Source organism: Populus alba, chromosome 5 (assembly GCF_005239225.2).
Source record: "Populus alba chromosome 5, ASM523922v2, whole genome shotgun sequence".
In the NCBI taxonomy this organism is placed as follows: domain Eukaryota; kingdom Viridiplantae; phylum Streptophyta; class Magnoliopsida; order Malpighiales; family Salicaceae; genus Populus; species Populus alba.
In genome coordinates this window covers 3,401,375-3,417,036 of record NC_133288.1, presented here as the reverse complement: position 1 = coordinate 3,417,036, position 15,662 = coordinate 3,401,375, and the positions used below count along the sequence as shown (strand labels likewise).

The 15,662-nt window shown below is 34.5% G+C and overlaps 2 protein-coding genes across 6 annotated transcripts; one reads left to right on the top strand and one right to left on the bottom strand.

The window, feature by feature from the left end:
- Positions 1 to 307: 307 nt before the first annotated feature.
- On the top strand, positions 308 to 8,174 carry LOC118051396 (probable methyltransferase TCM_000168). Of its 5 annotated transcripts, XM_073409586.1 has the most exons (8): positions 2,499 to 2,670; positions 3,588 to 3,949; positions 4,029 to 4,088; positions 4,185 to 4,353; positions 4,496 to 5,597; positions 5,944 to 6,351; positions 6,459 to 6,731; positions 7,007 to 8,174. In XM_073409586.1, the coding sequence occupies exons 5-8, from the start codon at positions 5,508 to 5,510 to the stop codon at positions 7,352 to 7,354; spliced, it is 1,119 nt and encodes a 372-aa protein (XP_073265687.1). In that variant the 5' UTR covers positions 2,499 to 2,670; positions 3,588 to 3,949; positions 4,029 to 4,088; positions 4,185 to 4,353; positions 4,496 to 5,507; the 3' UTR covers positions 7,355 to 8,174. The 5 variants fall into 5 exon arrangements, 2 of the variants coding, with proteins under 2 accessions (XP_073265687.1, XP_073265688.1); XM_073409587.1 differs by lacking the exon at positions 2,499 to 2,670 and having other exon boundaries at positions 2,679 to 3,949; XR_012169994.1 differs by lacking the exons at positions 5,944 to 6,351; positions 6,459 to 6,731; positions 7,007 to 8,174 and having other exon boundaries at positions 308 to 2,670; positions 4,496 to 4,848.
- Positions 8,175 to 8,633: 459 nt separating this feature from the next.
- LOC118051399 (flavonoid 3'-monooxygenase CYP75B137) lies at positions 8,634 to 12,323 on the bottom strand. Its single transcript, XM_035062029.2, has 2 exons — positions 11,223 to 12,323; positions 8,634 to 9,551 (listed from the first exon to the last, which is right to left on the bottom strand). Exons 1-2 carry the CDS (start codon positions 12,180 to 12,182, stop codon positions 8,925 to 8,927), a joined length of 1,587 nt encoding a protein of 528 aa, XP_034917920.1. The 5' UTR covers positions 12,183 to 12,323; the 3' UTR covers positions 8,634 to 8,924.
- Between the last annotated feature and the right edge of the window lie 3,339 nt (positions 12,324 to 15,662).

Below are 15,662 nucleotides of genomic sequence, written 5' to 3'. Positions count from 1 at the left end.
AAATTATAATTAAGATTTGAGAAAGTTTTATAGAAAACTGCAATGTATATTAAATTAATCAAATATTTTGAAATTTGTAGTTAAAGTAAAGCACGGACCGTGTAACATCCTTTTTAAATATTTTTAAATAAACCATTTTAGATATTTATTTTCCCAGACTTAGTTTTCTTAAAAGAAGAATAATGTTAAATATAGCAAATTTATTCAACACAAGATATGCCGAATGTAAAGATTTTTGCTTGTCAAGCATGCTTTCATTCTGTTAATTGGGCTTGGCCCATTATTTAATAATATCAAAGTTCGATTATTTCTGCAAAAATGGTTGACCAAAGAGAGAGAAGACGGCGAAAAGTTTGCTACCATCTCCAGCTTTCAAAGGATTCAAAGGAACTGCGAGAGTGGGAGAGGGACAGCAGCTTTTTAACCTAACAATGAGGATGCTCATGCGAAATAGCGCCTTTAGAGCTATTGCTTCTTCTGCTATTTGGGTTCTTCAACAACATGTGGAAATGGGTATCTTTCCTTTTCTTCCTTATTTCCCTTCTTTCTTATTCTTCCATCATCACCACATCACTACTTCTACTTTTACAAAGAACCCTTCTTTGCCTAAAAAAAATGGTGGGTTTGCTAGTAATAGTAGCAATACCATTAGTGTTGATGATGCCTTGGCTTCATTCTATCGCATGGCCCGCATGAATCCTAGGCCTTCTATTGTGGAATTTGGCAAATTCTTAGGCTCCATTGCCAAAATGAAACAGTATTCGACTGTTGTCTATTTGTGCAATCAAATGGATTTGTTTGGAGTTACCCACACTGTTTATTCACTAAATATATTGATTAACTGCCTTTGTCGCTTGAACCATGTTGATTTTGCTATCTCTGTCTGGGGTAAGATGTTCAAACTGGGTATTCAACCTGATGTTATTACATTCACTACGCTAATCAATGGGGTCTGCAATGAGGGGAAGATTAAAGAGGCAGTAGAGTTGTATAATGAGATGGTACGGAGTGGGCATGAGCCCGATGTAATTAGCTATAATACTCTAATCAATGGTTTGTGCAATAGCGGCAACACAAATATGGCTGTTCACGTGTTCAAGAAGATGGAACAAAATGGCTGTAAACCAAATGTGGTGACATATAATACAATAATAGACAGCCTTTGCAAAGATAGGCTAGTTAATGATGCCATGGACTTCTTGTCTGAAATGGTGGGCCGGGGCATTCCACCAGATGCTATTACTTACAACTCCATAGTTCATGGTTTATGCTGTTTAGGTCAATTGAATGAGGCAACAAAATTGTTCAAGAGGATGGAACAAAATGGGTGTAAGCCAGATGTGGTGACATATAATATTATTATAGACAGCCTTTACAAAGACAGGCTAGTTAATGACGCCGCGGACTTCTTATCTGAAATGGTGGATCAGGGCATTCCACCAGATGTTGTTACTTACACCACAATACTTCATGGTTTATGCTATTTAGGTCAATTGAATGAGGCAATAAGATTGTTCAAGAAGATGGAACAAAAAGGGTGTAAGCCAGACGTGGTGGCATATAATACAATAATAGACAGCCTTTGCAAAGATAGGCTAGTTAATGATGCCATGGAATTCTTATCTGAAATGGTGGATAGGGGCATTCCACCAAATGCTGTTACTTACAGCACGATACTTCATGGTTTCTGCAATTTAGGACAATTGGATGAAGCAACACAATTGTTCAAAGAAATGGTTGGCAGGAATGTTATGCCAAATACATTGACCTTCTCAATTTTGGTTGATGGACTCTGCCAAGAAGGAATGGTTTCAGAAGCTCGGTGGGTCTTTGAAACAATGACTGAAAAAGGTGTAGAGCCAAATATTTACACTTACAATGCTTTGATTAATGGGTACTGTTTACGATGCAAAATGAATGAGGCTAGAAAGGTGTTTGAAATCATGGTTGGCAAGGGTTGTGCACCTGATTTACATAGTTACAACATCTTGATCAATGGATATTGCAATAGTAGAAGGATGGATAAGGCAAAGGCATTACTTACTCAAATGTCTGTAAAAAAATTGACTCCTAATACTGTCACTTACAACACTATTATGAAAGGTTTGTGCTATGTAGGTAGACTTTTGGATGCACAAGAGCTATTCAAGAAGATGTGTTCTTCTGGCATGCTTCCAACTTTGATGACTTACTCAATTTTGCTAAACGGCTTTTGCAAACATGGACATTTGGATGAGGCATTAAAACTGTTCAAGTCAATGAAAGAGAAGAAATTAGAACCTGATATTATCCTCTATACTATTCTTATTGAAGGCATGTTTATTGGTGGGAAGCTTGAAGTTGCAAAGGGACTATTTTCCAAGCTTTCTGCTAATGGAATACGACCTCCTGAACGGACATACAATGTCATGATCAAGGGATTTCTTAAAGAAGGCCTATCAGATGAAGCATATGAATTGTTTAGAAAATGGAAGATGATGAAGCATAATGCTATCATTTAAGGATTTCTTCAAAATCAGGCTCACCAACTGCTCTACCCCTTATTGATGATATGGTTGGTAAAACATTCTCGGTGGATTCGTCTACAATTCATATGTTATTGGATTTGGAATTTCATGATGAAATCATAAGCTGATTTATGCGTGGAAGCTCTCAACATAGAAAAATGAGGTCAGTTTTCTTATCAAGTGCTGTTGTAGGCTGCTGTGTCTATTGTGGGTCATCAACCTCAGTGACTGGTTTGCAACTTGTAGTGACTTCTTTCACAACTGGTTTGCAACTTTAGTCACCCCTGGTAGTGACTTTTTTGCTACTTGTTTTGACACTAATCTCATCTCTAATTGTGTGTGATACAAATTTTTCTCTGTATAATTGACATATTGTATGATGACTAGTCTTATTTTCCTTACTGCTATAAAATTTCTAACTTAATTTAGGTATTATAGATTTTGAATTTGTACCTAATGTTGTGACTTGTACTAATCCTAATGAAGGAATGAGTTAGAAATTTGAACATCATGATTTTCATGATCTTTTGCAATTAGCCAAGTTACACCAGGTTTCATCTGAGCTGATTTGGATGGTGTTGTTGATAAGGCTGGTTATCTTGCTGTAGGTAGAATAACTTAGCTCATCTATGTAGAGAATTTGAAGATTTCAAAAACACACAGCATTGACAAAAATGGGCCTATATGATACTGTTTTGGGAATTTTTTGTCTTCTTGAAATTTAGAATGAAGAATCTCGAGACTAGAATTTTGGTTTATTGTCCTATGAGCTGTGGTAAAATCCTAATTACACAGTGAAGCAGGATCTACTTTCATTCACATCAATGTCAGTCTTGTCCTGCTGTCCAGTTTCTCCACTACAGTAAATTCATGTTATATTCAAATCCCTTAACTGTCTATTGTCACAAATTCATGTTGGAGAAGTTAGGACCAAAACCTTTTAATTGCAACTGCTTTTGAGTTAGATCAGTGTTAGCTTTATGCTTATGATCGGTGTTTGTAACAGGTGGTAGTATACAACTCTCTCTGCTCAATTTTTCTGTCTCTTCATGTCTCTTAAGTTGGTGTCTCCATTGGCAGGGCTGTAGTGGGGACTCGGATGTTGCAAGGCCTTGCATACTAGTAAGCATATTGATGCCCCCTGCCAAGTTCAAAGGAGTGTTGATTGATCTTAAAAGCTCTGGCCAAGGGAAAACCCTATTGATGATTTTGTGGATTTGAGTGCCGTTGAGGGATATGGGAGGCTTGTAACATTCTAGCAGGGCTGATCTTCATAATCTGGTCTGTTTGCAATTCCTGACAATCTGTCTCTTTGCATGGAACCAGCTAGAATGCAATCTGGTTATGCAAACTTCTTTTTCTTGTTGGGTTTATTTCAATTTTAACCAAACATAAATTTGCATAAGATCGGTGGATGAGTTGTGGACAGGCTTCTGAAGCAGGTAAAATAAAGTGCACTGTAATTTGTTTTAAACTTGCTTTTCACTACATGCAGTGTTGACTTAGTCCCATTAATTGCAGTTTCTTTAAGAGTTAGATGAGTGTCCAGATGCTTATGTCTCTGGTGCGTGCTACCAACAGGTACAATACAGCTTATTCTTTTTTCTTTCTATGACTCGATATCTTATGTTGGTATCTTTTGCGGAAGGCCTGAAGTATGGACTCTATTGCATACAGCCTGGCATTTTCGCAACCAAAATGTATCTCCCCTGCCAAGTCCAAAGCAGCATATATCGTTCCTAAAAGCTCTGGCCATGGAAAAACCTGTTGATGCTATTATGGATTCGAATACCATTGGGAGAATGGATGCTTGTTAAATCTGAGTGAGGCTGATCTTATTAGTCTGGTTCGTTTACTACTCCTAACACATTTATTTATTTATTTTGTATGGTGAGCTGGACTGCAATGCAATGCAATCTAATATGGCGATAGTTTTTCTATTTTTCGGAGTTGCTTTAAGTTAATCTTAACATTAATTTGCTTGACAGGTGGAAAAGGAGCAAGTGACTGCTTTGAGGCAGCAAGTGAACTTTTTGGATGAGAAAGCACGCACAATCAAGACCATCCAAGTTTATCTGGATTTTCTGCTTGTGCCCGTTATCGACGAGGAAGCTTGGTGGCCTTCAACATATTTTTAGATATGGGCTGAGGAGCCTAATGTGTTTGATTATTTTGCATGTATAATTCAGATTGTGTTTTCTTAGGAGTGGAGGTGGAGTCTTAAAGCTGCTGTGCTAATTGAATGGTTTGATTAAAAGTGAGTTGATTGTTTAGTAAAAGCTGCTATCAACTAAGAATCGACGGATCAATTTTTTTAAATAATACTATTATTGTTCCTTAATTTAGGTATTTTAGATTTTGAATTTGTACCTAATGTTGTGACATGTCCTGGTCCTAATGAAGGAATGAGTTAGAAATGTGAACGCCGGTGCCTTTTATGTTCTTGTGCTATTAGCCAAGTTCCGATTTAACCCTAAATTTATGATTTTGAACATTTTAACCCCTATGTACAGACAATTGAAAGTTGGAACACCATCCGTTTCCTTTACTGATTGTTTGCCTCCCAGGGATTTGGGCGTGAGAGCTACATGTGGGAGTCTTGATGCCTGACCCTACTACTTAGCAGGCATCAAAATTTACTAGATGGTTGGCAAATAATTTTTGTAAGAGTTATTATATCATATTTATAGTATTTCTATTCGTAGTTTTTATTCACGGTAAAGAAAAATAACTATAATAATCATACTATTTTATTATATTGCACAAATATTTAGTTGCTCTCTAAATCAAGATCACAAAATGCCAAATGCATGTTGCTGTGTCAGGAGTAGGGATCCATGCCAGATAACACATGGAATCAACATTTCTAGAGAGGACAAATCCATGAATCAATTTTTTTACTTCAAAAACAATATCACTTGAGCTTATATTATCATTCATTGTTGAATGAACTGAATCCATTGTTGAAAGGGTGTGTTTTCCAAGAAAAGGCAGGGAGAGATGGAGAAAGAGAGCACAAAAATAAATCAAATTCTGAGCATGAAAGGAGGGTCGGGAGAGGAGAGCTATGCCAAGAACTCAAAACCACAGGTAAGTTCCAACTTCTCTTTTTCCTGCTGTGTGAATCATATTCAGTACTGAGCCACGCCTGAAAAATAGCATGTAATTCTTTAGGGCCCTTAGTGTTCGTGCTTAAATCAAATAATTCAGGTCTGCAAAATCCATGTAGACACTAAGAAAATAAAAAACCTTATTCAGGCACAATTCTTTGGAGTAGACCACTGTGGCTTAATTGATAAGAACCACAGCGATCCTCTCTCTTATTGTTATGTCTTTAGTTTTTCTACTCTAGCTTTAAGAATTTGGATAAAAGATGCACAATCATATGTGTGCGTGTGCGTACACAATTCTTCTAAACAGAGTCTTCTTTTTGTAGCGAGCAAATCTATCCAGTTCAGTGCCAGTACTAGAACAAGCAGTGCTTGATTTCTGCGACACCGAACTTCCTCATTGTATCACTATAGCAGACCTTGGATGTTCTTCAGGACCCAACACTTTGTTTGCAGTTACTCAGATCACAAGCTTGATCTATGAAAGGTGCTCTCAACTGGGCCAATCACCACCAGAATTTTCTATTTTCTTGAATGATCTTCCAGGAAATGATTTCAACACCGTTTTCCAGTCTTTTCTGCCAGCTTTCAAGGAGAAAATAAGGGCAGAAAACGGTTCAGATTTCGGTCCCTGTTATATTTCTGGAGTTCCAGGTTCGTTTTATGGGAGGCTTTTTCCATCGAATAGCCTGCATTTTGTGCACTCTGGAACTAGTCTTCATTGGCTCTCACAGGTTTGTCATAACCATCCAACTCTTGAGTGCCTTTTCTTCTTCATGAAATCTATCAATATTTCAACTATTGTTTGTTGATCCCATTTGATCTCTGAAAATGTTTGCAGGTACCTCCTGAGTTGAATGACAAATCAAATCCACTAATAAACAAAGGGAAAATATACATTTCAAAGACAAGTCCAGCAGCTGCGATAGAGGCATATCAGATTCAGTTTCAGAAGGATTTCTTTTCATTTCTTATGGCACGCTCGAAGGAAGTAGTTCCAGGGGGACGTATGGTCTTTACATTAAAGGCAAGAAGATTTGCAGACCCAACCGCAGATGAAAGTTGTTTGATCTGGGATTATTTAGGCCGGGCACTCCAGGATTTAGTTTTGAAGGTGCCTGTTGTTGCCATCCCTCCTTTTCTCCATATTTTTCACTGTCAAGTTCAAATATTATATATATATATATCAGTGCACTTGGCTATTTTTCCACATTTTGAATGTTCTTTTAACTTCATTTTTTTTCTGAAAATATTTTATTTTAACTTATATGTTACTTATAGTAGATTTTGCTGATTGGTGATTACATCTTCATATGGTTGAGTTTGCTGATTAGTGATTTCTTTCTTTGGTTTTTTAGAGAGTCATTAATTAGTGAATTCTTGATCCAGGGGCTAATCGAAGAAGAAAAGTTAGACACCTATAATACTCCATACCATGAACCATACGTAGAAGAAATCAAGACTGAGATAGCGAAAGAAGGATCTTTCACCCTCAATTGCCTTGAGATCATTGCCCTTCCATGGGATGCTTGTAATGGAGGAGTGAAGTGTGACAGAGAAACAACAGCAAAAAACTTGGTGAGGGTCTTAAGAGCAATCAATGAGTCAATGATTCAGTCTCATTTTGGAGCAGAAGTTTTGGATCCTTTATTTCAATGTTTGACTGATATCATCGCAGCTGATACAAAGGAAGTGGAGCATGTCACCGCTGTCGTTTATGTGACTAGAAAAGATTAGCAGCATTTGGGTTTGTCTCTTTTTCCTTTTTTTTGATTAATGAAGTTTCCATTAGGCAATAAGTCAACGGTAACAGGGTGAATCCTGCAGCAGTGCAGCAGCTTTTGCAGAATCTGCTTAGCACAGTCTCTAGAATGACAGGATTTATCGTTGACGTGTGCTTGTAGTTCAAGAACAAGCAAAGATGAGATGATAACAATCTGCAGGTGCAAGATTACACAGACTACACAATCGATCAACTGTTCTTCCCATCATAATCTGTCCACTTCTCAATTTGTGGTCACCCAAGATCAGAAAAACTAGCCAGGAAATAAAACTGAGCATCAGCAGTAACTTTTACCAGCCACTCTGCCTCCTTTCTTCCTGGCACATCCCCGAAAATCTCTTTGTTAAAAACTGGCCATCAATTCATACTAAAGTCTCCATGACGCACTATCATTGGTGCGAGGATACATCAAATCACAAATTATAGCTCTTTAAATTGCTGCCACTTGGTTGGAAAGCTTCCCTGCTAAATCTCTATGAACAATCACTAAGAATGGTTAAGGATGCTAAAATTCTCTATGAACCTCTCCTCTGCTTTTCATCAGCAGTAACTTTTTGGTCTTGTGGGTAGCAAATTCAACGGTGATAAAAGCACCTCAATGAAAAGCAGAGGAGAGGTGAACAACAAGAATTTGAAAGTAGCTTCTCAAAAACCGAATTTAGAACTCATTTATTGGTAGGATCCAAGAACAAAACTTGTGTTTTATATATTTTGTAACCAGATGGGATAAAAATGTTGTTGGATAGCAAATGTAGAAGCTAACTCATTGCTAAATTGGCTCTTAATGTTGAATCAATCCAAATCATGTTCGGGTTGCTAGCCACAATTGATTTGGTTTTCAAAATATATGTATGATGAATGTCTATAATTATATCAATATGAGATATTTGAAAAACCTAGTTTGATTTGATTTAATTCGGTTTATTATAGGTAATATTCTATTTATATGAGATATATTGTGTGTTTATGTGTGTTATTCTATTTAATCCTTTAATATCGGATAAAACAACCTTTTGCTTCGATTCATGGGGAAGCAAGCTCGTTTTTCTTGGCATGAACTCCAAGGAGTCGATCCAGCAATTAAGGAGATTTGATCCATCTCTTAACATTTTGATTTTGGATCTTCGACCACTATTTAAGAGAATTCATTCATTTAAATGCATCAAACTAATATAAAAATCGAGAGATTTTTTAAAATTGGTTGAAGAATAAATTTAATCATGGTTATAAATAATGCATAAACTAAAACAAAAGTATTTTTTAATATGAATTTATTGCCTTAAAACTCGATGGCAAAATGATATATAACACGAATACTTTTTTTAATGATATATATAGATAATTATATAGACTTGGTAAATATATTAAACTGAAACAATCATTACATCGTATGAAGACTCCACTTCTTGGCTTCACTTTAATTTCCACAATGAAGCAACACGACTGGAAATTAAATCCAAATCACACCACTAAAACCATAAATCTATAAGATAGTGACCTCCACAAGAACATCTTTTCCCCGATCTACTCATAGAGGTTTGGATCAGGTAACCTTGGAGCTGGGATCAAAACAAGAGGATTATTCAACTTTATAACGATCCCAAACTTCTCTGAAAGATCTGGCTCCTTTCCCTCTGGTAATTCCCAGTCAAAACAGTGTAAGAGCGTGGCGAGGAAGTACATGAACATCCTCTCAGCCATGGCGATTCCAGCACAGCTTCTCCGTCCAGACCCGAACGGAAAGTAGCTCAGGTCACTCCCAGTATAGTCCCACTTACTGCTACCATTCAAGAACCTCTCAGGATTAAAATCTAATGGATTTTCCCATACTGTAGGGTCCCTGTGTATAGCCCAGACGTTCACAAAAACCCTAACGCCCTTGGGGATGGTGTAGCCTCCCACAGTGCATGTTTGACTAGGGCAATGAGGGACTAGTAATGGAAGCACTGGGTGCAGCCTCAATGACTCCTTCATGATTGCATAGAGATATGGCAATTTGTTTATGTCAGATTCCTCTACCATTCTGTCCTTTCCAATCACTTCGTCCAGTTCTTGCTGTGCTTTTCTCATCACTTCTGGTTTCCTCATAATCTCAGCCATGGCGAACTCAACTGAGTTCGAGGATGTTTCTGTGCCACCCACGACCATATCCTTCACATGTTCATGTGTATGCAGATAGAATATTATTACTTTTTCATCAAGATAAGATAATATTACTAATCTCAAGGAAATTTAATAATAGTTTATCAGAGAACGATATTCCATGGATCAGTTGAACAATGTTCTTGATGGGTTTTTTCTATCTCAAAATAATAATTAAATACTATAAATCAATCGTATTCTCATCATTGTATATTTTTGGATTTAAATAAATGTGATATGGAGTACACATCGATCAGTAGATCACGATCTATATATAAACTATTGTTTAAGATTAATTATTTAATTAAATAATTAAACAGGCTCGCATAAAAACAAGGCTCAGGCTTTATGAGAGTGACCGGTACTCTTATTTTTACTTTTTTTTCTCGGCTGTGCTAGGCAGTGTTCTTAGTCAAACATGCTCCGATGCTAAATCAATCTTGTAATTGATGGTTTAATAGTATATTTCACCTTAAACTATGTAAGGTTGTGGTAAATAAAGTTTGAATTTATTATATTTTAAAACTATTATTTACTGAGAAAATCAAGGTATGTATACCATCAAATTTAATCATCAAAACTAGAATTCAAATATTTACCTTTAGTTTTAAAAATATAAATATGTCATTTTCAAACAATTTAGTTTTTTTCGTATGAATAAAAATAATTAGAAAATCGAAAAATGAAGTTTCATTCATTAATTATTTACCCTTTAACAATTTAAATAAGTTTAAAAATAAAATTTTTAACTCAAATAGTTAAAAAGATACAAAAACTGAATTGTGTTCAGTATTTGTTTTTTTTTAATTTATTTTAATCCCTTTCATCTAAAAACATCAAATTTATTTCAAATAATATATATTTAGATTAATAATCAAAGTTCAACAATTAGTCTTAACTATGAAATTTGATGCCAACCCTTAATTAATTTACTCAATAAATAAGTTTGAGAATATTATAAAGATAAAATAGATAGTTGAAGTATTATTTTGCCATCACCCCTAGTAGTGTAGGGGTAAAATAAGGTCATCGCACCTTTAATTGATCAATAGAAAATTAAGCCAGCAAAAACTCTCTCTCTTGCATGCATGTGAACTTCCACTTCTTATTGTCATCTCCATAGTGCCCATTTGTTTGGTAGTGCGTTCCATGTATTTAGATGAGTTTTAAAAATATTTTTATTTTAAAAAATATTAAATTAAAATTTTTAGTGTTTTTTTATGATTTTGATGTAAAAAATAACCTAGCCACTCCTACTACATAACCAAACACACACTTATTACTCCATTGAAAAAAAAAATACTTAATTCAACGAAAATGTCACTTCAAACAAACTTGTATTTCTAGGTTTAGGTCATTTTAACCTCATCACTTCAATAACTGGGTATTCTTTAGGTAATTTATATGTTAATCTAAATTAAATTTCTTTCGTGGCAATTTTAAGCATATGCTTCAAAAGAGTTTAATACAGTCTTTTAAATATTAATCCTAAGATTTGAATCTAAGAAATTAATAATAATAAAAAAATTACTTTCTTGGCTCTCGTAACAGTATTTTAAAATCTCAGTGCTATATATATATATATATATATGTGTGTGTGTGTGTGTACTAGCTTGGGTAACAGAGCCGGTTGCATAATTATTGTCACCATGAAAATTGGAGAGCGAAAAGAGAACATACCATGAGTAAGGCTTTGACGTGAGTCATGGTGAGTGGTGTTTTGGGATCTCCCTCGTCCTTCAACTTCAGCAAGAATCCCAAGAAGTCCTCGCACTCTGTGCTTCTGCTCCTGGCTGCATCCCTCGTACCATTGATCTCATCAACCTTCAATCGTTCATCAATCATTTTCTCGAAGATCTGCTCGAGCTTCATGGCCAGACCACGCATCTTCTTCACCACACCCTGCAGATCGAATCTAGCCAGGCTAGGGAAAAAATCCGAAACGTTGGGCTTGCTCAATAACTCTGTCATCTCAGCCACCACTCCTCTAAACTCTGCACCTGAGCTAGCCCTGTCTTTTCCATGGACCGTGCCACCCCATAACATGCTGGTTACGACATTGAACACGGCTAGAAAAAGCTGATCTCCCACGTTGATCGGTGACCCTGCATGGCTATAAATGTACTTGATGGTGTTTCGAACTTCCCGGGAGCGAAGGGGGTAGAGAGAATCCAGGGTGGCGTTGCTAAGCATCTTGGCGACGCATACTTTTCTCAGCATCCTCCATTCAGGACCATACGGGGTCGCAACTATGTTGGACCGACCGTAGTCCATTGCTCGACTCACATCAGGAATGTCACGGTTGGCAAACGTAATGTCATGATCTTTGAGAACTTCGGAGGCCAGCGAAGGGGAGGTCACAACAATACCGAGCTTGTAGCCGAGTTGAAGCTTGAATATTGGGCCGTGAGTTTGAGCCAGCTTTGCAAAATAAGAATGAATATCTGGTTCAAGAGACGCAAGGTTGCCGATCAATGGGAGGCCTCTCGGACCTGGTGGTAGAGAGGAGGTCCTCTTCATAGATTTGGCGTATATCCATCCATACCAGATGACTGAAAAGATGGCGGAGAGGGTAACTAGTATGGTTGCAGACACGTCCATGTTGATATCTTCAAGCAAATACTTGATGGTTCTGATCATGGTGTTAATTTTAGAGAAATATTTGGATGCAAATTGTGGAGTTGAGTTTCGGAGAAGGGGAAGGGCGAGCTCTGTATGGACGGGTAATGGAGGAGGTAAATGGGAACTTGAACCAACGAATGACTTGCCACCAAGAACAATTACTAGGAGTTTTAATAGGCAAATATGGCACTGAGTTTTCTTAATAATCATGAATTTGAATTTGAATTTGTTAATAGCATATAAATTTATATGATTTTTAATTTTAAATTATATAAAATTAATTAAAATAGATGCAAGTTGGTCTTGACATTCACATTAATAATAAATAAAGAATAAAAAAATTATTTTTACTTTCAAAAAAATGTTTTTAAAAATAAATTATATTTTTTAGTGTTTTTATATTATTTTATATGTTGATATTAAAAAATAAATTTTAAAAATAAAAAAAATTATTTTAATAAATTTCTAAAAAATATATTTTAAAACTCAATCAAAAAATAATCATTTTATTTTTAATTGAGGTTCATAGGAAACAAAATTGCATTGAAAAAACAAGCGCACACAACCCGTTAAATGGTAATGTCCAAAAGAATCTTTTAAATCCCATAAGCATGTGAGTAATTGCACTCCTTCGAGCTGAAACAAAAGTTACTGAAACTCATTTGGAAGCTTGGTTTTTTTCAAAATGTATTTATGTTGATAAAACATTAAATTAATATTATTTTTATTGATTTTTAATGTAATGATATTAAAAAAATTATTTTCAAATATTTTTAAATGAAAATTTTTGTTGAGGAGTGCAGTAGCTTCGCTTTAAAATATTTCTAAAAAGTATGTTTATCTTGAAAAATTATTAAATTAATTTTTTAATTTTTTTTTATAATTTTTAAGTGAACAGGTCAAAAATTATAATAAAAAATATATCTTCAAGCAAAAAGTATTTTTCACTACAATATCAAACACGAAATAAAACTGAACTAGTCCATGGACGGGTCATGAGTTGAATTGATTAATTTGAGTTAATTTAGATTCAAAATGATATTATTTAATTTTTTTCCAAATAAACTAAAACAACATTCATTTGAAAAAAAATATATTTTAAAAGTTAATTTAGGTTAAGAAAAAAAACCAATCCTAAATTGATCCAACAACTCAAGTTAGGTTTGATAATGTGTTTGTAACCTTGCATCTTCAACAGTGTATCTTATTAATTCTTATAGAGTATAATTATATTTCTAGTTCCTAGACTTGATGATAAATCAACCTACTAGGTCAAGCGAAGCATTGATATAAATTTATTTATGTTATTTTTTTTAATTTATTTGTTTAGACTTTGATATTTAATTTATTATAATTGAATTTTTTAATTTTTTTTATGATTTTATTATAGGTTTGATGTATTAACTATTATTAATTCAGATCAATCTAAAATATCACCCCCTTAATATATTTTTTTCAAAAAATATGTTGTTCAATTTATCATTGTTTAAATATTTTTAAAATCTTTCAATAAAAAAAATATTATATAATATATCACCATTCATCTATTACAAACTAAAATTTTAACTTCCTAATGTAGTAACATTTTTTCTACGCTGAAAAAAAAGAAAAGAAACGATCACCTGAACAGCGCCGGCAAAAAAAACCTTCTATAAACTATTACTTACGAGTGATCCCATTTTTTCTATTCAATATTCCTTCTATCCTGGTGTCATCTTTACAACCACAACCCAGAGCTACAGCAAAAACCATAATAACAGCAGAAACCAGCATGATTACTAACCAAATCTACTTCGTTAGATGAGAGCTTCTGATGCATAGTAATTTGATTTGGAAAGAACAAAACATTAAAAGTGAAATCTTTCTGAATTAGCAGAACCCTTTTGTTCATCTGAACGAATCAGTAGATCTTCCTCCTGCAGAAAGCATGTCAAGATCAGGTTCCCCTGTACTTGCTGTTGATCCTCTGAGATGCCTTCGTAAAAACATTAAAACTGAAATCTTTCTAAATTAGCAGGACCCTTTTGTTCATCTGAACGAATCAGTAGATCTTCCTCCTGCAGAAAGCATGTCAAGATCAGGTTCCCCTGTACTTGCTGTTGATCCTCTGAGATGCCTTCGTAAAAACATTAAAAGTGAAATCTTTCTAAATTAGCAGGACCCTTTTGTTCATCTGAACGAATCAGTAGATCTTCCTCCTGCAGAAAGCATGTCAAGATCAGGTTCCCCTGTACATGCTGTTGACCCTCTTGAATGCCTTCGTAAAAACATTAAAAGTGAAGTCTTTCTAAAGATTTAGCTGCTTGCATTGACTGTTGTAATGGTCTTGGTTTTACAGCGGGAGGGCAGTTTTGACCTTTGAGGCTGTGCTTTCCGAGAACTGTCGGCTAGCCGGGATCTATCTTTTCCGGGGACTCTTGCTTGTGTTTACAGGCTCTTCTTATGAGGAGAAAAGGTTTGTAGCTTAAGCCCGTAGCTGGTAGCCACTGTTGTTAAATCCAGCCCAGAGGGTGATCAGGAGCCTGGCTGGTTCACCCTCTGCCTTGAGAAAAGTGCAAGAAAATCAACTTGAAGTGGACATGGTTTGTCATTGGTGACCGGTATGAATCTAAATTGATTTTTATTTTATTTTTTAAGAAAGATATTAATTTCTTTTATTTTTATTTTTTGATTTGCTCGATTTAATTTAATTTGTCTAGTTCATGACACGAGTTTTACACCTGTTAATATCGAATCAGGTTTAATAGTAATGGTGGTAGCATCCAAGGATAAATTTGCTTTCATTAATTTAAATAAGTTTTTATTAGATAGGTTAGACAATATATTACATGCTAGGTTAGATTTTTTATTTTTTAATTATATTTATATTTGTTAAAATTTTAATTCGCCCCTTACTCTCATTGAATATAACTAAAAAGTCATGATAAAAATATAAAAAAAACTCCTAAATATCAATTTCAATTTATTTTTTAAAACAGTAGCAAATACATATAAAAAACAAAACACTTGAAAAACCTAATTATAAATGTTTTGTTTTTTAAGAGTATCTAGGAAACTTTACTACGCATCTAAAATATTAAAAGACATATTTCAACCCTAATTTTACTTAATAGCTAAATAAATAATTTTGTATGAAAAAGGCAAAATAATTAATTTACTATACATACTGAAAACACTGACTCCAATTAGTTTTTTCTTTTTTTCTAAAAACATTTCTCAAGGTTCTCTTTTTTAATCACAATAAACCATTTTTCTAATTAAACTAGTCAGCTCTACAATTCAATTTTTATTCTTATTTATTTTTACAGCTTTTTTCTACTTTTCTTACAAAAAGAGAAATCTAGATCATGGTGTTTTTTATAGTATAAATCAAACTATGATATAGTTATTGATAAGTGAATTTTAATTGCTTAGAATTCAATGTCAAGTGCACTTATATATCATATATCATTATACATAAATTTTTTATCGCAAATTATATTACAATTTCACCTAAAT

Bases quoted from the DNA above. Each gene is read 5' to 3' on its own strand.
- LOC118051396 (XM_073409586.1), top strand. From the start codon at position 5,508: ATGGAGAAAGAGAGCACAAAAATAAATCAAATTCTGAGCATGAAAGGA. The intron at 5,598-5,943 runs GTAAGTTCCAAC...TTCTTTTTGTAG, and splicing joins CCAAGAACTCAAAACCACAG to CGAGCAAATCTATCCAGTTC. The intron at 6,732-7,006 runs GTGCCTGTTGTT...TTCTTGATCCAG, and splicing joins TCCAGGATTTAGTTTTGAAG to GGGCTAATCGAAGAAGAAAA.
- LOC118051399 (XM_035062029.2), bottom strand. From the start codon at position 12,182: ATGATCAGAACCATCAAGTATTTGCTTGAAGATATCAACATGGACGTG. The intron at 9,552-11,222 runs GTATGTTCTCTT...GAACATGTGAAG, and splicing joins ACGTCAAAGCCTTACTCATG to GATATGGTCGTGGGTGGCAC.